The sequence below is a fragment of the Tursiops truncatus genome, chromosome X, assembly GCF_011762595.2.
Source record: "Tursiops truncatus isolate mTurTru1 chromosome X, mTurTru1.mat.Y, whole genome shotgun sequence".
Classification (NCBI taxonomy): Eukaryota; Metazoa; Chordata; class Mammalia; order Artiodactyla; family Delphinidae; genus Tursiops; species Tursiops truncatus.
In genome coordinates, this window is record NC_047055.1 from 112,228,882 (window position 1) to 112,251,753 (window position 22,872).

A 22,872-nucleotide genomic window follows, 5' to 3' on the forward strand; every position below is an offset into this window, starting at 1 on the left:
TTTTTTTGTTTGTTTTTTTTTTTTTTGAAGTTCACTAGTGAATATAGTAGAAATATAAATCACTTGTTTTATTGTATAGCAATTTTAGAAGATGTGGTTGTAATTAAGATGATGCTTTTTTATCTTCTAGCCTTCAGATTTTATACCTACTGACTAATACCTCTGATTATTTCGCCTTTTTATAGTTTGAGATGCTCACTGGTACACTACCTTTCCAAGGAAAAGATCGAAAAGAAACAATGACTATGATTCTTAAGTAAGTACTCCCTAGTGGATGTGTTTTGATGAGATTTAAAAATAAATGCTTCAAACTAAAAAATGAGATTTTTAGAGTGTTAGCTATAGTATAAGAAATAACTAAGAAATTCATTGATATTATGACATCAATATTACGTGGTTTAAATATGAGCAAACCCCATAGATCTAGAATACTCATAATTATCTTCATGTTACTACTGAAAGGTTTACGTTTGAGATTTGGAATATGAAAAAGATGCCCATTATTCTACTTCTGTTTACGTTGTCCTGGAGGTACTAGCAAGTAAAGTAAGGCATCCAAAAGAAGTGCAGCTTAAGGTTTAAAAAGCAGAAATAAAATTGTCATTATTGGGAATTCCCTGGTGGTCCAGTGGTTAGGACTCCACGCTTCCACTGCCAGGGGCCTGGGTTCGATCCTTGGTCAGGGAACTAAGATCCCGCAAGCCCCACGGCGCGGCCAAAAAAAAATTGTCATTATTTAGTTAACATGATTGTGTCCATAGAAAATCCAAATCTTCATATAAATCCTTGGAATTAATGAGAGCTTGGCAAAGTTGCCGGATAAAGGGTCAATAAATAAAATCTATTTCATGTCTGTATACTAGCAACAGAAAATGGAATTTTTTTAAAAAGATACTGTTTACGATAGTAAAAAAAAATCAAACCTAGGGATAAATCTAGCAGAAGTTATGCAAGAACTTTATGCAGAGAACTTAGAAAATGCTAGGAAATTTTAAAAGACCAAAGTAACTTGGAAGGTTGTACCTTCCAATATTCACATTATGACAGACCCAAGTGTTATAAAGGATGTGTGTTATCCAATAAAAAAATATAATGTGAACCCCATACATAATTTTTAAATTTTCTAGTAGCAACATTAAAAAAGTAAAAAGAAACAACTAAAATTAACTGTAATATATTTTATTTAACCCAGTATATCCAAGATATTATCATTTCAACATGTGATCAGCATTAAAAAATGATCGAGACATGATACATTATTTTTTTTATTTGAAACTCACTGCAGGTTTTACACTTACAGTTTGAGCTAGCCACATTTCAAGTACTCAGTGGCTGTATGTGACTAGTGGCTACCATATTGGACAGCATAACTGTAGTTTCAATGCAAATCATATTTAAATCCTAACAATTTTTTTGTGTGGAACTTAATAAACTGGTTCTTATATGATAATACAAAGGACCAAGAATAGCTAAAACACTCCTGAAGAATATCAAGATAGGAGGACTTGCTTTACCAAGTATCAAGCCTTGCTATAACTATAATTAGGACAATATGGCATTAAAACAAGTATAGAAAATAGAATTGTGCAATGGACTCGAGAGGCCAGTAGCAGACCTATACATATATGGACACTCGATTTACAACCATTGGAAATTGCAGAGCAGTAGGGAAATAGCACCTTTTTTAGTAAATCATGCTGGAAAAAATGATATTCAAACAGAAAAAGATAAAACTACCTCACACCATACACAAATCATTTCCAAGTATATTACATATATATATATATTTTTTTAACATATATATGGGAAAAGGGAAGAAAGATTCTAGAAGAGAATATAGGAGGAATCTTCATGACCTTGGTGTAGAAAAAGTAGTCTTTCAACACAAAAAGCATGAGCCATAAAGGAAAAGATTGATAAATTATTACTACATTAAAATTAATAACTTCTCATCAAAATATTCCATTGAAAAAATAGAAGAAATTTATAACATATAACCAACAAAGGACTTGTTTCCAGAAGATGTCAAGGACTCCAGTCAATCAATAAGAAAAAGACAGCCCAGTAGAAACATGAAGAGACGTAGGGACTTCACAGAAGAGGATATCCTATGGCCAATAAGCTTATTAAAAGATGCTTGCCCTCATTAATCAGAAAATGCAAATTAAAACCACAGTGAGCTACAACTACATACCCGCCAGAGTAGCTAAGGGTACAAAGACTGACAATACAAAGTGCTGACGGGCTGTGGAGCAGTGGCAGCTTTCATACATAGCTGGAAGGAATGTAAATACTCATATAACCTCTTTGGAAAGCAGTTTTTGGCATTTCTTCTAAAGTCAAATACATGTATAACCTCATCCAGTAATCCTGTTCCTAGGCATGCACCCAGTTTTTATGCATCAAGGTACTTGCACATCAAGAAACAAGTACCCAGATATTTATAGCAGCATTATTTATAATAGCCAAAAGGTAGAAACTAGATTCTTAACAGAAGAATGGACTAATAAATTGTGGTATATTCATACAATGGAATACAGCAGGGGTTGACTATAAATATTTTAGATTTTGTAGGCCACACACAGTCTCTGTCACATATTTGTATTTTTTATTATTTGCTTCTAGCACTTTTAAAATGTAAAAACCATTTGTAGCTCAAAAGCCATACAAAAATAGGCTGAAGCCTTTTGCCCGTGGGTGTAGTGTGCTATACAGCAAAGAAAATGAACAAACCACAGTTACATACAATGACTTGGGTAAATCTCACAAGAATGTTGAGCAAAAGCAATTCAGACACAAAAGAATGAATACTACACAGATGATCCTATTTATAAAGTTTTAAAAGCAGACAAACTAAAGCATAGTTTTTAGGGTCCCTATTTAGATGGCAGAAGCCTGCAGCAAAATCAGGAAAGTAGTTACACTGGATGAGGGGTTCTGGCAATGTTATATTTCTTGGCCAGATGACTGTTCACTTTGTGGTCAATCATGGAGCTGTGTACTTTAGTTTTGGGTTTGGGAGGTTTGGTTTTGTTTTTTGCACTTTATGTTATTCTTCACAATAAAAAACATTGAAAAATATTTGCTATACAAATGAATGTTCAGTGAACCTTCATCACTCCATCTACTCTGGCCCCTTCCTTTCAGCTAATAGACACACTTTAGTGTTGAGAAAAACAAACCATTTCTTTGACTTGGCCTATCTTTCAAGTTTCTGCAGCATCTTCCTGCATTCTTTCAACAAAAAGCCTCTTTAAAGAGTGGTCTGTGCTTTCTCTTACTTTTTTTTTTTTTGGCTGCTTTTATCCCATAGCCTGTTTGTCGTTCATTTCTACCGCTCCATTGAGCGGCTCCATTCTCTCACTATGGTCATCAGTAATTTCCTGGTTGCTTAAACTAGTGGCAGATTGTCAGAAAGGTGACTCTTTGTATGATTTGTTCACGCAATTCATTCAACAGATGATTGAGGTCTTTCTATATGTACTTAGGATGCAATGTGAACAAGAGTGACAAGATCTTCTGTGGTCTCACTGAGCTTGCATTCTAGTGGGGGAGACAAGGAATTAATATTTAAACAAATAAATATAATAATTTCCCGTAGTAATAGGAGCAGTGGGGATAATAAACCAGGGTACTTTTGAAGTCTGAGGGAAGGGGCAGGGGCAGGAATCATTTTAGATGAGACATTTAAGGAAGGTCTCTCTGAGGAGTATTTGACACTGCTGGCCACCCCCTCCCCCCTTCATTTTTCCTACTTTCATCTGCTTCTCCCACCTCTCTAACCATTCCTCTTTTGGTCTCTTTTGCTTGACCATTCCTTCTCTGCCTGCTTTTCTCTTTTTAATTATGAAAAATTTCAAGGGTAAGTTCGCTAAAATAGAATAATACAGTGAACATACGTATACCAATCACCCACATTCAACAGTCATAAAGATTTTGCCACATTTGCTTTGTCTATTCCTCCTTTCTTTTTTTCTTCTTTACTGAAATAGTTTAAGCATTCCAGACATGTCATTTCTCACCTACTGCAGTTTGCATTGCTAAAATGTATGGATATTTTCTTATGTAAACTGGTAATAGTTATCTAATACCAATCCTTAACCAGATTTTTCAGGTTTTCTCCAAAACTGTATCCCAAATCAAGTCTGCACATATCCTTTCGTTGTATTTCTTCAGCTTCTGTTCATCTAGAACAGTGTACCCCTGTTGTTCCCCTGCCATTTACTTGTAGAAACCATGTCACTTTTATAGAATTTCACTTTCTGAATTTATCTTGTTAAAAGATGAGACCACTTCTTAATATCTGAAACAAAAAGCATAAAGGTGATTGTATTGCTTACTATAGTAGGGAAAGCGGTGCTGGTCCAGTAGAATCTCTCCAAGCAGAGTAGACCATTGTTCTTATATAGGGTTTTGGGGAAGGGTGGAGTTCAAGAATTGGCAGGTTTTCAGGGCCTAAAATGAATCGACATCATCTGTAAGTATGGTTACTTGGGTGGGACTCTTGGCACTCAGGTGTGGTTATTGGCGTCAGTTCATTCTTATTTGGCTAATTTTCACAGATGAAGAGCAGTTACTGATTCGTTGGTTTGCAAAAACAAAAAACTCTGTTCACCTAGGCAAGTTGTCTTTGATCAATTGAATGGTTCTGGCGCCTCTCTTGTTACCATGGTTACATAATAATTAGTCTTTTCCCAGGAGTGTGAAGTTTTTTTATTCTCCTTGTGATGTTTTTTCACTTGTTACTTTATCCTGTTTTTGGTTAAACTTTTTTGGCAACATTATTTCATAGCTCGTGCTTTTGCACCCTATTGCATCACATCAGGAGGCTTACGGCACCATGTTGCCCCACTTTAAGTGATGAATTCCCATGGTTACAGCTGATCCCTCCATTGTAAAGTTCCCTGTCAGGTTTTCATCTAATAGTTTCATCCACTGATAATCATTACTTGAAACAGTTATTTTATTAGGGATTTTAAATTGTGTATTTTCTATTACTGTTATTCCTTCACTTATTAGCTGGTATTTTCCAAAACAATGAGCTTTTCCTCATCAACTAGGGCTATTTAGTTACCTTGAAATAAGGCTCAAACAAGATGAGCCCCAGTGGGGGTGATGTCCGATGAGTTGGGTTTTTATGTTAGTTTTGGCTTTTTCCTTTTCCTTTTTCACTATAACGAAGTCATGGGATTTAATAATCAGTGTGATTCAGCCAATTGCATTCATTATTTTTAATGCCCAAATTGTTCTTTTTCTGACCACCTTTTAAATGTTCTCGTTACCCAGTGTTCCATCTCTGATATGCTTTTCTCCCCGCCTGGACTCACTTTCCTGACTGACATCAGTCTTTCCAATAACTATTGAACATTTTAATTACTCCCAAATCACTCTTTCTTACCTTAATTTACCAGGCACCAGACCTTTATTTCCATTTACTCACCTGCATGACTTAACATTTTTAAACTAAATTTATCTTTGTTCGCTGTTCTGTTCCTCTTCTTGTATTCCCAATTAACAGCTTTTCCATGTACCCTATCTCCTAAGCCAGAAACCTAGAAATCATTCTTGACTTCTTCCTCTCTTGCATACAAAGGTATTCACCAAATTGACTCTCAGAAATATTTCACTGTCCCAGCCTTCCTTCTGCATTGCACTGCTTACAGTTCTCAGATCTCCTACCCATGGTGATCTCCTACCCACACTATAGGGCCGAGCTTCTAAGTAGATTGCTCACTGCCTACCACCGCTTCCTACTCCAGATCATTCTATACTTCCCTTGGAGTTCCCTCTTGAAAATAAATCTGGTCCGTTAGTCCACTGTTTAAAGACCTCTGCTATATCCCTGTTACCAAATACGGCAGTGTTTCCCCTCGTTTCTGTCGTTCAACAGAATGCTAATTCTACAAGATGTTAATAGGTATTCTCTGAAGAAGAGGTGCTAAAAACAAATGTTTAGAAAAATACTGATTTCATTACTCTAAATTTATCGGCCTTTTATATGCAACGTATTTTATTTTTATGTCTCTAACAAGGGGTATAATAGATAGCATTCCACAAACTCACTGGATCATGAAATATTTTTTTGTTGTTGCTAAGTGTCTAGGGAAATTAATATTATTTAGTAAAATATTGGGGGACACTGGCCAAACGAATAGATTCTCAACCTTTAAATTGCATTTAAGGCCTTTTTCAATCTCCCATGTTAAAATAGATATTCCCTACTGTTCCCTTAGCACTCTTTACATGTGTCCTTCTGAATTTGTCTCTTAATGTACTAGCATTATCTATATCTGTCTTCCCCACTGATTGTGGGGGGGGCTGTCTTTATCTCCGTATCCTAAGCAGTGTCTAGCACATAGTAGCTTCAATAACAACTCACTGAATAATAAATGGATCTATTTCTGAAATAGAAATTTCTCTGCTAGCCATTTTCTCCAGCTCTGTTATTATTTTCATACTTACAGGATCATTGGTTTCCTTAATTTGTAGGTTGAGAAAAAGAGTAAAATTATATATTAGAAGTGAAACAGACCTTCAAGCTCATCCAGGCCAGTGGTTTTCAGACTGTGTGCCACAGACATCTTAGATGTTCCACAGACCCCTTTCCCACCAGCTCCCCTTCCCTGGAGGGCTATTAAAGGGAACGGGAGGAAAAAAATAGGTGTGTGAAGCACATGTTCTTTTAAATGTTTTAAATGTTGGATTTCTTAAATTCCTATTGAGAAAGGGTTCCAAGTCTACAGTTCGGCAGCCATTAATCTAACATCCAATCCCCTTGCTCATGAAGAACTGGTAACAGGCTCAAGGGGATTGGCTTTCCCAAGGTCACAAAGTTCTTAGTAACAGACCCAGAACTAAGACTCAGATGATCTTACTTTTACAGTAGTGCTTTTTACCAAATTCTGAAAAATGAAGAAGTTCATTAGAAGATTTGGGGCTAACATTCTGTGTTCACACAAAAACCTAGACCCAAATACTCATAGCAGTTTTATTCATAGTAGCCCCAAACTGGACACAATCCAAATGTCCCTCAACAGATAAATGGATAATCTGTGGAATATCCTTGTCATGGAATACTACTTAGCAATAAACATGAATGAACTATTGGGACTTCCCTGGTGGTGCGGTAGATAGGACTCCATGCTTCCAATTGAGGGGGCCCGGGTTCAGTCGCTGGTCAGGGAACTAGATCTCACATGCATGCCACAACTAAGAGTTCATGTGCTGCAACTAAGGAGCCAGCAAGCCACAACTAAGGAGCCTATGAGCCGCAACTAAGGACCCCACCTGCTGCAACTAAGGAGCCCTGGAGCAGCAACTAAGGAGCCCACGTGCTGCAATTAAGACCCGGTGCAACCAAATAAATAATATAATAGATAGATAGATAAATAAATAAATAAATGGAATGAACTATTAATACAACAACTTGGATGAATCTCAAGGGAATTATGCTGCATGAAAAAAGTTACATACTATATGGTTCCATTTACATGGCATTCTTAAAATGACAAAATTATAGAAATGGAGAATACATTAGTGGTTGCCAGAGGTTAGGAATTGGGGAGGGAGGGAGCTGGGTGTGGTTATAAAGGAGCCACTTGAGGGATTCTGGTGGTGTTGAACTGTTCAGTACCTTTACTGTGGTGGTGGATACAGGAACTTAGAAATGTAATAAAATGGCATAGAACTTCACCTCACAGCTGTCAGGATGGCTATCATCAAAAAGTCTACAAATAGTGGTCGCTTTGGCAGCGCATAAACTAAAATTGGAATGATACAGAGAAGATTAGCATGGCCCCTGCACAAGGATGACATGCAAATTCGTGAAGCATTCCATATTTTTACTTTGTTATACAGCAGAAACTAACACAACATTGTAAAGGAATTATGCTCCAATAAAGATGTTTTAAAAAAAAAAAGTCTACAGATAACACGTGTTGGATGGGAATTCCCTGGCGGTCCAGTGGTTAGGGCTCCGTACTTTCACTGCGAGGGCCCAGGTTCAATCCCTGGTTGGGGAACTAAGATCCCGCAAGGTGCGCGGTGTGGCCAAAAAAAAAGCACACATGTTGGAGAGTATGTGGAGAAAGGGGAACCCTTGTACACTGTTGATGGGAAAACTCTAATTCAGAAAGATACATGCACCCCAGTGTTCATAGCAGCACAATTTACAATAGCCAGCACATGGAAGCACCCCAAGTGCCCATTAACAGATGATTGGATTAAGGAGATTTGGCATACGCACGCACGCGCGCGCGCACACACACACACACACACACACACACACACAATGGAATATTACTCAGCCATAAAACAGAATGAAATTCTGCCATTTACAGCAATGTGGATGGACCTTGAGGGCATTATGCTAAGTGAGATAACTGAGACAGAGAAAGACAAATACTGTATGATATCATTTACATGTGGAGTCAAAAAATAATGCAAATGAATGTATATGCAAAACAGAAACATTCACAGATACAGAGGACAAACGTATGGTTACCGAAGGGGAGATGGAAGGGGGGGCGAGGGACAAATTAGGGGTGTGGGATTAACAGATACAAACCACTATGTATAAAATCAGTAAGCAACAGGATATACAATATAACACAGGGAATTATGGCTGTTATCTTATAATAACCTAAAATGGAATATAATCTGCAAAAATACTGAATCACTATGCTGTACACCTGAAACTAATGTAATACTGTAAATCAACTATACTTCAATTTAAAAGATGGCATAGAACTAAACACACACACAAATAAGTGCAGTGAAAATTGGAGATATCTGAATGAGATCAGTGGATTGTGTCAATGTCAGTATCCTGGTTGTGATATCACACTATAGTTTTGTAAGGTGTTACCACTGGGGGAAACTGGGTAAAGGGTACGTAGGCTCTCTCTGTATTATTTCTGATTTTGAATCCATAATTATCTTAAAATTAAAAGTTTATTTTAAAAATAAAATACAGATACCTCCAAAACATAAAATATATGGATTTATTATTTAGAGCCAAACTTGGGATGCCACAGTTTTTGAGTCCTGAAGCCCAGAGTCTTTTACGAATGCTTTTCAAACGAAATCCTGCAAACAGATTAGGTAAAATTTTTAATTAATTTGTTTCTTTTGTGTGTTTGTTGGTGTTTGTTTTCTAGGGGGGAGATGGATATTTGTGTTTGTTGTGGGATTATGAAATAGTAGGACAAATGTTAAAAGTGAAGACTGAATAAACAATATATATATTTATCCTTGAAATAAAATTACCATTTAATCAAAACTAGTCAATTTTTGATAGGCGCAGGACCAGATGGAGTTGAAGAAATTAAAAGACATTCATTTTTCTCAACAATAGACTGGAATGTAAGTATAGAAGGAAAACTTGCTTGAAATTTTTTTTATAATTAACACATGTCTAAGTCTCTTATTTTTCCTCCAGAAACTGTATAGAAGAGAAATTCATCCACCTTTTAAACCTGCAACTGGCAGGCCTGAAGATACTTTCTATTTTGATCCTGAGTTTACTGCAAAAACTCCCAAAGGTAAGGAGAAAACGTGAAAACCCAAATATAAGACAATATATATTTTTTTCTTGTTCAATCAGAAAATCTTATCTAGTATAACTCTATATACTGTCCTCATTTTTTCCCTTCATACACTACCCCTGCTGTAATAACTAGATCATTAGTAAATCCTTTATAGCATTTTATAGAAGTTAAGATCCTTGTTAAATCTTTTAGCAAATTACGTTGTACCTTAAACTTCCATACAATTTGTGTGAAAAAATTATTTGGTTGTGCGTTTATTTACCTGTAGCTACATTCACATGAAATACTACAGCATAAGTAGTGCCCTTTAAAATTCTAATATTATATGGTATTCTGGAAGTACTTACAAAGTTCAAATCCCAAACATAACTTAAACTTCATGTGAGGTGTGATAACTTCAAAATGATTCATATCCTGTATCAGGCTTTATCCTAAAATTGCACAAACAGTGACTATTAGAGAAGTGATCTTTGAAATGGTAAGTTGTATTTCATTCATTAGTGTGTGCATTATACATAATGGTGTTTTTCACTCTAATGTTCTCTCATTTAGGTGTATCAGATCCCAGGTTTATCATTGACAGGCAAATAAATAGAAAATGTACTTGCGTGTATTTCCCATAGAGTGTATCATTCAAACCTTGCTATAAAGCTTTACAGCCAAAAGTCTAACAATCTATATTAAGCATTGATGGGTGTTTATTTTTGTAAGACAGCCTTAGAAATTTGGATTAACACATGAACAGAATTTTATCAAATGTATAGACAGTGATATGCATAGAACTGATGATATATGGTAATGTTTTACTTTGCTTTCTGAATACAATTTGTCCTGATAGAGGAAAAATCTTAGAATAGAGCAGTTCTATATTATATTCTGCCCAGATAGGTTCTCTTAGCAGAAGTCTTCAGTATAATACTGTCACATTGATGTAGAATTCACTAAACAATATATATTGCTGAGAATATCAAGCTGATATTAAAAGAGAACTTTATGTGGAGTTGATGTTTAAGTAGATTTACCTGTTTTTTGCTTGCCTTTAGCCTTTATAGTATGTTTATAAATATTAGTATGCCTAATTGTATGTTTATATTTATGAATAACATATTATTATACTTGTATTATTTCTTTTTTAGTGAGCATTAACTGTATTGTGAAAGTATTTTTCTGTTTTTGTTAATGCCAGTAGATTCCACATAAATAATTTGAATAACAATACATGTCATGTCATAAAACATTTTAAGGACTACGTACTGTGATCGTCCTAGTGTGTGTGTGTGTGTGTGTGTGTGTGTGTGTGTATATATATATATAAATTTGATCTTTTACATGTATAATAATTTTATCTTCAGTTTAGATTTCTAGATTCTGACATTATGTGTTGAGACCACTGGACTAAATCCCTTTCTCCTAAATTATCTGCAGATCAACCTTATATCTCCCCCTAACCGGGAGCCATAGCATTGGTAGGTTATTATTTAGGGCTGCACTGTCCAATGTGGTAGCCAGTAGCCATATGTGGCTGTTTAAATTTAAATTAATTAAAATTAAAAATTTTGTTTCTTAGTCACACTAACCACATCTCAAATTCTCAGTAGCTACATGTGGCTAGGGGCTACTGTATTGGGCAGCACAGATAAAGAAAATTTCCATCACTGCAGGAAATTCTTTGGGACAGTGCTAATTTAGAATATATTAACCCAGTAATTCATTAATTTAGTATATTCTTCAAATGAATTAGCAATTTTCTGGGCTCTGAGGGACTAGGATGTTAGAGTTTTGATGGCAATAAGCCATCAGGACAGATCTGATACAGTGCCTTACTTAGTTATCCTGGAAACACTGGATACCTGAGAAGTGGAATTCCAGAATAAGTGAGAACGCTCATAATGTTGACAATTCTTCCCTTAATTACCTTTCAAAGCAATTACTTTCTTAGTAATTTATTATTCTTTTCAGATTCACCTGGCATTCCACCTAGTGCTAATGCACATCAGCTTTTTCGGGGGTTTAGTTTTGTTGCTATTACCTCAGATGATGAAAGCCAAGCTATGCAGACAGTTGGTGTGCACTCAATTGTTCAGGTGAGTGAATGTCTAAGTAATTTTAAATTTGAAGTGTTGTAAGATACAGTTCGTCGTGTGGATAATTATGTTAGATTTGATCTGCTGACCTTAAGTGAGCAGCTTAAAATACATTTTATATCATTGACATTACTCTTAGAAACTCCTTTCATATACCTTTGAAAAGGTTGCATGCGCCAGAATCCTGGATACCTATCTGACTTGAAAGTAGAATTCTAAGAGAGTTGAGATAAGTATCACCATCTTGTTGTCTCTCGTCTCCTGTGCCTTAGAATGTTTATTGGGCCTAATTTGTTTCATCCTCTGTCTCTGTTAGATCAGCTGTGGTGAGCTGAGGTCTCCTAGTTCACTGATACTTTCGAACAGGGGTCAGCGGACTTTTTCTCTAAGGACCAGATAATAAATATTTGAGGCTTCGTAGGCTATATGGATCTCTGTTGCGACTACTCAACTCTGCCATTGTAGCACAAAAGCAGTCATAGATTGTATGTAAATGAATGAACATGGCTGTGTGCCAATAAAACTTTGTTTAGCAAAAACTGGTAGTGAACCAGATTTGGCCCACAGGCCATAGTTTGCCAACCTCTGCCATAGAAATATATAAGAAATAAAAATAAACTTAAATTTTAAGTTTTCCAAGTTTTGTGTCCTTGTTCTTTTGGAGCCCCATTGTCATTAGGAAGAAATGGTTATGGATACTGCCTTAGGGTACCTCCCTCCTTATCCCATCTGTTGATCAGAGTGGGAGAAAAAGGAGCTACAGAAGCAGGTCTCTGAGTGTGTGTGTTTGTAGCAGGCGACTGCACTGCTAAATTAAATGTTATTAGAGAAACACAAATAGTACAAACCATTAGATTTATTTCTTCCCATCGTAGTATCATGGAAAGATAAATTTAATTCATCTTCTTAATCATAGAGGGAACTAGATACATCTTTTGAAGCACTGAATTGTTTTTAGGGTATACTTAGTGCTTGAATTTGCTTGATGATTAAGTTGCTTTTGCGCTAAAGTTTTTTTCACAAGTCAGTTATCTTGCTTTCCACTTTCTAGAAAACCAATTTAAGCACTGTTTTTTGAACAAAGTTCATGTTGAAATAGTCTGTCCCTTTTACTATGACAAGCATGTGATGAATTCTGTAGAATGTATGTTTATGATTTCTGTGCGGTGCATCGGAGAGACGAATCCAGATGTTCTAATTCTGAATCCTCCTAAATCTTTTCTTCTATACCAGAGGTTTCAAATGTCTCCCCGTTTGTAAAGGTATTTCAAAGACCTATAGCCGTTTGGGGAGTAGAATGGGGCATAACCACTGGCAAGGCTGTCGGCCCCTTATCACGTAGCTCTGTGTTTCTTGTTGTACATATTCAGTTTTTTCTTTTCAACATAAGCTTTTTTTAAAGGCATATTTCTTGCTGTGCATTGTATCATAGACACTTCAGAAATGCACAGTTGTAGAAGAATATATGCAGAAAAATTCATTTTTATTTTTACTAAATTCATTTATATTTATAGTTAAGGCCAACAGTGCATGCTGAGTAACATGTTTCCCTATTATGTAATGTACCAAAGTCATTACAGGGCTCTTCATCAATTTATAATTGTGTTTGTAGCAGTTACACAGGAACAGTATTCAGTTTACTGATGGATATGAAGTAAAAGAAGATATTGGGGTTGGCTCCTACTCCGTTTGCAAGAGATGTATACATAAAGCCACAAACATGGAGTTTGCAGTGAAGGTAAGTGTTTTTAGATTTCAAATGCACCTCTAACAGTTCTTATTCATGCATGCTAGTACCAGTTAAAAATTACAGTCTTCTTTGGTAGGTGTGCCTTTTGTTATAAAAAGGTAAGGTGATATAAATGTCTGGCTAGTGATCTTCAGGGATCTTAATCTGGAACCATAGATCCTCCTATGAGCTCAAAAGGTAAGGCAGCATACATCCAGTTTGCGGAGGGCAGTACCACTTTACACCTGACCTGGTTTTTAGTAGCACCCCGTGTACTCTCAGAAGTCCCCCGTTTATGGTCAAGATGTCAGGGAGTTCCTCGGAATTATATGCCAAATTTTGTATGTTTACATTTTTATGGCAAAAATGTTCATACCACCTTTCACATTTAGAAGGATCTGTGAACCAATAAAAGAATAAGAACCACTGTCATAAAATATATTATCATTAGCTGTTTTAAGTTCGTCAAGCATCCTAAGACAGTAAAGATTTTCTAAGCCAAAAACCAAGGCACATACCTCTATAATAAAGTTCGAGTCCAAACCTTTAGTTATAAGTGAACAAATACTATATTCAAGTTTCTGCCTTTTCACTTCTTGAGTTGGATGCCTCTGCTCTCCCATCACAAACAATTCAAGTAATGTCTAAAGCTTTCAACTTAATTTGAGCCTTAGAACTAGTCTATAACTATGGGTAGCTCGTGTTTAGTTAGTGGGGAAAGTGGCATTAATTATTATTACTTCTATCCTTCCACCAGTCTGTCCATTTATCTAGATCTAATATGATTTTACTGTGTAAAAGTAAAAATAAATGTGCTTTATTTATGCATAACAAATATCTGGGAGGACACACCCAAAAATGGTTGCTGCTATCTTAAACTTGGATGTAATTGTTCTAAAAAGTCATCAGTGTCTGTAAGGCATTCTGTCAGTTATAAGGATGAACCATAGAAATACATTTTAATTTGCTCTTCTACTCAGTGAAATGTGGGGTACATAGAAATTTTCAAACTGCACACATGAAAGGAGAGAATGTGAATAATGTACTTGGTAGGCAATCTAAGAATGTATCTTGCCTCCATAAACACATCAGAAAAAAGCAGAAGTGTCCTGAGGCCCCCTTCAAATTATAGAAACCAGGAGCAGTATACCAAAACCTTGAGAACATCCTCCAGCTATATGTGGATTCTTGTGACTTAAATTACATCCCTAAAACCAATCCCAGCACTTGATTCTACTGAAATTACTACATATCTAAGATTCACAAGCAGAGTTATGGATATAATGTAAGCTGGGCTCAAGATTAGCAGATCAGAGAGAATGTTGCCCAAAATAAAACCTCCCCAATTCTCTGGTGGTCCAGTGGTTAGGATGCCACGCTTCCACTGCAGGGAGCATGGGTTCAATCCCTGGTCCAGGAACTAAGATCCCACAAGCCATGTGATGCAGCCAAAAAATAAGTAAATAATAAATTTTTAAAAATAAAATAAAACCTCCCAATGTGTTCTGGTTTTCAAAAGACTAACCCCAAATCATCTCCCCTGAGTCAGCATGTCTATTCCATGGACCTTTCTTCTTAATCATCCATTTGCCTGATTCTACACTATCATTTGCAGTTGATCACAGTGGACGCCTGTATGTTTGACTTACCTGTTCTCCAAATAAAGAACTGTTTTCACAACTAAATCCATTTCAGATAGCAGATTTGGCTCATATTGAGAGTTGCAAGCTCTTTCCTAGGATGCTGAAGCGTTTGGGTATTTATTGCATACATAATTACTAAGCTGTTTTAAAACTGAAAGTATGAAGGTCACAAAATTTATTTCAGACTACATTTTGGATGAAATGAAAGGAAAACTTGTTGCCTTTTCTTTTTTCTTTTCAGTTTTTTTTTTTTTTTTTTTTGGCTGCATTGGGTCTTCGTTGCTGCACAGGCTTTCTCTAGTTGCAGCGAGCGGGGGCTACTCTTCGTTGCGCTGTGTGGGCTTCTCAATGCAGTGGCTTCTCTTGTTGCAAAGCATGGGCTCTAGGCGTGCGAGCTTCAGCAGTTGCGGCATATGGGCCCCAGAGCACGCAGGCTTCAGTAGTTGTGGCTCGCAGGCTCTAGAGTGCAGTCTCAGTAGTTGTAGCGCACGGGCTTAGTTGCTCTGCGGCTTGTGGGATCTTCTTGGACCAGGGATCGAACCCGTGTCCCCTGCACTGGCAGGCAGATTCTTAACCACTGTGCCACCAGGGAAGTCCTTGTTGCCTTTTTAAAAATATAATGTTACTTTAACAGATGAAAACGTTAAGAGAAGTATTTTTAAGAAGCAGGTGACATAAAAGAGTTGGAAAGCTAAATTAGTATTTTAAAGGGCTTTATTGTAATAATTAAACTTCATTCTAGCCAAGTAGAATTCTAGGTATGGTATTCTGCTTAGCTTTCTGCCTAGCTTCAAAAATAAAGTTTGTTCTACATAACTATTAATTTTTTATAAGTAGCTTACAACTGATGGGATATTCCATTGAAGCATTTTATTAAAGAAAGTAAATTCAATAAACAAATGCTAACGGTGGTATTATAAATACATCTTGCTCTTAATTATCTGTATTGATAGGGGTTAGAAGTTAACTGAGGGCTTCCCTGGTGGTGCAGTGGTTAAGAATCCGCCTGCCAATGCAGGGGACACGGGTTTGAGCCCGGGTCCAGGAAGATCCCACGTGCTGCAGAGCAACTAAGCCCGTGTGCCACAACTACTGAGCCTGCGCTCTAGATCCTGTTAGCCGCAACTACTGAAGCCCACGTGCCACAACTACTGAAGCCCGTGCTCCGCAACGAGAGGCCACCGCAATGAGAAGCCCACGCACCACAATGAAGAGTAGCCCCCACTTGCCGCCTAGAGAAAGCCCACGCACAGCAACGAAGACCCAACACAGCCAAACATAAACAAATAAATAAATCTTATTTTTGTTTTTTTTTAAAGTTAACTGCGTTCCCAAAGGTGTAAGACATTGAAGGCTGGAAGAAAGATATGTTAACTGTGTTCTTGGTACCTTTTCTTGAGGCTTTTGAGTTTTTATTAAATCCTAAACTTGCTAAAAACTTAAACTAGACAGACCTGGTTTGAATGTGACTCATGGCGTAGAGTTTACTTTACAGCCTTGCCATCTATATCAAGACTGGCTTTCAAATTTTGATTAGACAGTCTGGCCAGGTACTTGAATAAAAATGGTTGATAAATGGCTTATAAATACAGTGTTTACACAAAATAACACCTAAGCCTGTAGCTGTAAATACTTAACGTTTATACTGTATAGTTCATGAGATTTTATGATAAATATTTGCCTTTTAGATTATTGATAAAAGCAAGAGAGACCCTACAGAAGAAATTGAAATTCTTCTTCGTTATGGACAACATCCAAACATTATTACTCTAAAGGATGTAAGTAGATTCTTTAACGTAGATCATTTGACTCAGTTGTCTAACTCATATTTGGAATGTTTTCACATATCATGTGGTAGACAAAGAATTCGATATAGTGAGTAAAAAAAATAAATTAGAGGCCAACATATATAGCATAATTCCAGTTATAGAGAAAAATGTTTAGTTAATTTTTCTGCCTTTAAGAAAAAAAAGTATTACATTATTGCTTTTAATATCAGTATTTACTGGAACACTTGGGTATTAATTATGTTCAGGATTGACAAGTCTCAGGCTCCATAGGCTCCCCAAACTGTCTTCCACAGTACTGCCAGAGAGAGCTGTCCCTTCTATCTAACCATGTTACTTCCCTGCCTACAGTTCATGTTCCCCATCACCTCTGGTCCCTGCATTCCTCCATCTGTAGTAGTTTTCACACTTCCTCACACACCCTATGCTCCAGCCATGCTCAAGTATGTACAAATTTTTCTTAACATACCTCGTTTTCTTCTGCTGCTCTGTCTTTGAATTTATGATTCACTCAATTGAGAATGCCATTTCCCTTTTTTGCCTGGCTAACTACCACACAACTAAGACTTGGCTAAGGCATTACTTCCTTCAGGAATCCTGCCCTGCCCATCACCACCCCCCAGACAAGTGAAGTTTCCTTTCCCTGCTACTTATAGCTTTCATCATAACAGAGGTGTTGGCAAAGGGTGCGAACTCCTCAGGCAGCATTAAGTCCTCTCTTGCTCATGGTGCCCACATAGGCTGAAAGGCCGTGTCTGGGTATTGTAGACCAGAAGTGTCATGTAGCCAGCTAAGCCAGAGGACTCCTAAGGTAGCTTTCACCTCTGAGGTTCTGTGAATACCAACGTTTATCCTCCCTTCGCCTTCCTAACTGAAACTCTAATTTCCTCAGAATAATTTATCACTGTTCATTGTTAGAGGAGAATGTTAACTTAGTCCCATTAAATATTTCACTTAAGTGACTCTTTAATTAATATAACCTCCAAGAATCCAGCCAAGTAAATTAAAAAGGAAATGTAGAAAACACTTTCTCTCAGCCTTGCCTGGGGAACTCCCTAAGCTGTTGCTATTTTTTACATCTTTGCTCCTTCCTTCATTTCAAATTCCAAAGTCTCTAAAATTATCCCCACTTTTGTTACAGCATCTCCAACATTTTTTTAAACTCTTATTTCTATGTCTGTTTCTCCCTACTAGAATAAAAACTTTGAGGGCAGGTACCTTGTTTTCTCCATATTTGGGGCCCTAATACATGGTACCTGTTAGGGAGCTAAGCAAAGGTGTGCAGTAACTCTATGAGAAGAGGGGAATAAAAGGGCCTGAAGTTTAAGGAGAGGGTTATTTCAGTTTGGGAGTGCCTAGAGTACAAATCCAAAATTACAGTGAGCTTTCTTTTTCGACATTAGGAGTAAATTGGTATGCTTCTGCGTGGTTGAATGGAATTTCTCTTTGCTACTTAATCTTCCTACTTAGTTCTTGCCACAGCTTGTCTTTCGATTTAATCAAAACCAGAATAATTCTTTGTCTGTATGTATAAATACAGAAGTTCTGCAGTTGCAGAAGTTCCAGGAAAATCACAGCAGCATGTCTTTCTACCAGTCCCTCTCATCATTAGTAGGTAGAAAGATCAAGAGGAACACACCCTAAGAGCAGAAGTTCAGTGCCCCTTCGGATACCATACCCATACTTATTTTGATAGCCATGAGTTAAGGTTCACGGAAGGAAACTAAAGGTTATTTTTCTGACATTCAGTCTCATCAATTCCTATTTTAATATCTTTATGTGTATAAAATTGTTTGCAAATTTTATATCCTTCATTGGTTGTGATAAGTAAAATTTTCCTTGTATATAAAGTGAGTTTTAATTTCTCTTTTACTATGCCAAACTGTGTGCTGAGCACATGTAAAGCTTCACATAATTTTTTACATTTTGCTGTTAAATGTTACAGGTATATGATGATGGAAAATATGTGTATGTAGTGACAGAACTTATGAAAGGGGGTGAATTGCTGGATAAAATACTTAGACAGAAATTTTTCTCTGAACGAGAGGCCAGTGCTGTCCTGTTTACTATAACCAAAACTGTTGAATATCTTCACGCACAAGGGGTAAGTCTTTTTAACGTTTTACATATATACACACACACACACACACACATATATGTATAATATCTTATAAAATTTGGTATAAAATACCAAATACTCTTTCTCTTACCTTTTCTTTCTTAATGTTTGAGCTGAAATTACAAAGGTAGAAGTTAGTTTATGCCTGTAATGAAAAATATATTAGCTTAATTATCCTACTGTTCTTCCTCTATGTAGACTTCTCCCATTGAGCTTGAAATTCTTTTTTGTTTCCTTCTTTTTTTAATTTAATTTAATTTTTTAACTTTTTATTTTATATTGGAGTATAGTTGATTAACAATGTTGTGAGAGTTTCAGGTGTACAGCAAAGTGATTCAGTTATACATATAAATGTATCTGTTCTTTTTCAAATTTTTTTCCCATTTAGGTTGTTATATAATACTGAGCAGAGTTCCCTGTGTTATATAGTAGGTCCTTGTTGGTTATCCATTTTAAATATAGCAGTGTGTACATGTCATGAGCTTGAAGTTCTACTTTGAAATTTTAGCTTGTTTATAAACATTAAATTTTTATGCTTCCCAAGAAGTGAGTGAGAGTTTGTGACCTGGAAGATGTAGCACCGTTTTTGCTAGGCCACTGTGTACTTTTGAGAACTGGGCCCATTTCGAGTTTAGAAGTGAACCAGAGAGTCTTGGGTTGTATTCACTTATAAAAGGAAATCCTTCAAACAGATGAGGCCAAATAGCCACCTGGTTTCTGGATGGTGGATGCTTTCCTCCTTTCTTCCTGCATATAGATTTTTAGTAAGTGGCAAAAAAAAAAAATCATATTTTTAAAAGAAGAGAAGTCTGGGAGGGAAGGGGAACAAAGGAGAGATGAGGGGAGGAAGGAAAGGAGGACAGCAGAGGAGTGAAGAGGAATGGGAAGCAAGAAAAGAATAAGAGATCTCTTCTTAAGGAGTTTATTTTCAGTACGTTATTCTCGTTTTCTTTGCCCCTAGAAGCTAACAAATGAAATGTGTTAATTTAATTCTAGAGCTTCTTGACTTGTAGCTGCTCAAGATTTGCCTAGTACTGGGATTGGAAATTGGTAGAACTCAGTTTTCACTGAAGAATTTGTGAGTTTGCAGTCATCTAACTCTTCTATGTTCTTTTCTCAGTGCCTCAGCAGTAATTAGTTATTAAAATGTTCTGGAGAAATAGTGTTCCGGATGTTAGGACCTAAAACTGAGGTTATTGATTAGAACATAGACTCAGAATTTGGTGATGGAGGAAACACATAAGTCTAATAAGGAGTGTCAGAGAGGCTTATGATAAAAGAAGTATTCAAGTAGGTGATTAAAGGGGGAAAGTAATACAAACTCTAAAGGAATGGTATCTTTTTGTGTTTGTGACTTTGTTACTTGGATATCAAGTAGCCAGTACTTACGTAAATCTGGGAGTTTTTTTTCCTTTTTACTCCTAAAACCCATGCCTGTTCCATTGAGCCTGTCTGTATATGTTTGTTGTATTCATCCCTTGTACACGCCATTCCCTCTACTTAGAATGACTACCCCCACTCTTCTGGCTTGTTCATTCTGTTCTTCAGATGTTGGATCAGTTGTTACCTCCTCTAGAGACCCTTCCTGACCCGCCCGAGTTATGCCCCATCTCTCACCTATTTATTCTCTGCCTCCCTTACTACTAAGTTCCTAGCATATAAAGGCAAGGATCTTACAGGTCTTGTTCACCAAAGTATCTGCAGCTCCTTGTATAATACCCTGGTACATGATACACATTCCATAAATATTTGTTGAACGATGAATAACCTGGAGACAGATATTACTGCTATTTGCATTTTTCCTTAATCCGCTTACTTAATTGGACAAAGAGGGGGAAGGTAAGTACTGTTCTTTCTTCCTCCTCTCCTTGCCCCAGTTCTGTGTTGCAGTTATATTACACTGTCAGCATTTTATAATGTTGGGATAATGTAAAGGTTGGTACCCATCATCTTGTTAAGTGCATTGCTTGACAGTTTGTGAATAAATAATTTTCCATAATGGAAATGTATCGTTAATGCACCTCTTTAATTTGTATTTCAATTAGGTGGTTCACAGAGACTTGAAACCTAGCAACATTCTTTATGTGGATGAATCTGGCAATCCGGAATCTATTCGAATTTGTGATTTTGGCTTTGCCAAACAGCTAAGAGCAGAAAATGGTCTTCTCATGACTCCTTGTTATACTGCAAATTTTGTTGCACCAGAGGTAATTGCGAAAGAGTTTGCTTGCAATATTTCAGTATATTTAAAAACTCATTTACTGTGTTTAATATAGAATAGTTAATAGTTGTTTAATTGAAGAGTTAGTTACTGAGCAAATAATTAGAATAAAATGTCAGCCCTTTTTCTTCTGTTGGTAGTTCATCCTGTCATCAATCCAGTACTACCTATAATGCTTTTCCCGCTCTGACTTCTGTCTTTCTGCATAATCACACATCTATAGCTGACTACTATCACTGACACTTCTGTGCTTGTCAGTGCATGGAGTTAAATGGAAACTAGCTTATTCTTCCCCTTTCCTAACACCCTTCGAATTTCCTGGTTTTGTCACCATCTTCCTTGTATTTCTAAGGCTAAAACACCATGGGCTCTTCTTGTCTTTAGCTGTATAACCAGGTACCATCTCTTTTATCCCCTGCAACCGGTTCGGGGCTCTTCTGTTCACAGAACTGCCATCCTAGCCCCTGCTTCCCTCACCACACCCCCAGATGACTGCCGCAGCCTAGGTGCGCGTTGCTTCCTTTTGTCGTTCTGTGATCAGTCCACAAAGAAGCTACAAAGCTGCTGAAGTCTTCTTCAAGCACTGCTTTGATCAGGTTGCTTCTTTTCCTAAGAAATTGCAGTTCCCCACTGTAGCAACTCTAAAATCCACTGCTTTGCCCTCAAAATTTCTTGCCTTTTGATTATCACTGTGTAAAAAATTGTAACTACAATAGTTAATCCTAATATAGGGCTTATGTGCCAGTCACATGTATTAACGGATTTCATCCTCAGAGATATAATTTATATATAATAATTCATTCTCATTATAACTTATGTGAGGTGAGTACTTTTATTTGCATTTTATAGGAAACCAGGTGCACAGTGAGGGGGTGATGTCATTTGCCTGTGGTCAGATCTAGATCTGAGCCCAGGCAACCTGGCTGCAAAGTCTATGCTTTTACCATGTGCTAGATATTTCACAAAAATTGTAATAGTTGATAATGTTAAGATAGTTGGATCCCCCCTCTGTTTTCCAAACTTTTTGTAATTTTGTTACTTTTTAGATAGAAAAATATTTTTTAAAGATTATTTGAGTCTGTTCTCCCAGAGATACTAGAACTGATGAGGGACAGATTCTTTTCTTCTTTGTCCACATATCCACAGCCTCTGACACACATTGGTGTCCAAGCGTGGCCCCCTAATCCAGCCATCTAATTTTTCCTCATGATTGTTTCCTGCTTCATATAAGCAGTCTGCTTCTTGAAATCACCATGTAGCTTTTATGCCTTGGCACACTGGAATGGTTTTTGGAATGTTTTTTGCTTTAGACCCTGCCTCTAAATTCTCCTTCAGGAAATCTTCGGTGATCATACTGTCCTTAGACCTCTTTAACTCTTTGTCTCCTCTTTACCATTTAGTCATCTGGGTTAAAACTTTAAAGTCCTCCTGAAATCTTCCTTCTCTGTTATTTCTCCACATTTAGTCTGTTGCCAAATCCTTTCCATTCTGATTCCTAAATATTGTAGACCCCTTTTCCCTTACCCCATACATCCAATCTTTTTTTTTAAATTTTATCTTGCCGTATAACATACAGTAAGATATATTTTTTAATGCTTTTCTTTTTAAAAAAATTTATTTTATTTACTTATTTTTGGCTGCATTGGGCCTTCGTTGCTGCAAGCGGGCTTTCTCTAGTTGTGGAGAGCGGGGGCTACTCTTCGTTGCGGTGCACAAGCTTCTCATTGCAGTGGCTCCTCTT

The 22,872-nt window shown here is 36.8% G+C and overlaps 1 protein-coding gene and 1 non-coding gene across 11 annotated transcripts in view; both read left to right on the plus strand.

Moving 5' to 3' along the window:
- Positions 1-22,872, plus strand: part of RPS6KA3 (ribosomal protein S6 kinase A3) — a 110,489-nt gene that overhangs the window by 75,790 nt on the left and 11,827 nt on the right. For 9 of the 10 annotated variants that reach the window (XM_019927689.3, XM_019927692.3, XM_019927694.3 and 6 more), the window contains 9 exons: positions 186-256; positions 9,014-9,102; positions 9,299-9,363; positions 9,440-9,542; positions 11,508-11,632; positions 13,245-13,370; positions 16,693-16,782; positions 18,737-18,895; positions 20,956-21,117. In XM_019927689.3, coding sequence (XP_019783248.1) covers positions 186-256; positions 9,014-9,102; positions 9,299-9,363; positions 9,440-9,542; positions 11,508-11,632; positions 13,245-13,370; positions 16,693-16,782; positions 18,737-18,895; positions 20,956-21,117 — 990 coding nt within the window. The remainder of the gene's footprint in view (positions 1-185; positions 257-9,013; positions 9,103-9,298; positions 9,364-9,439; positions 9,543-11,507; positions 11,633-13,244; positions 13,371-16,692; positions 16,783-18,736; positions 18,896-20,955; positions 21,118-22,872) is intronic. The other variant, XM_073799153.1, reaches the window with a different exon arrangement.
- Positions 7,741-7,843, plus strand: LOC117310504 (U6 spliceosomal RNA). Its single transcript, XR_004524648.1, has one exon. It is a non-coding gene; the product is annotated as a U6 spliceosomal RNA (small nuclear RNA).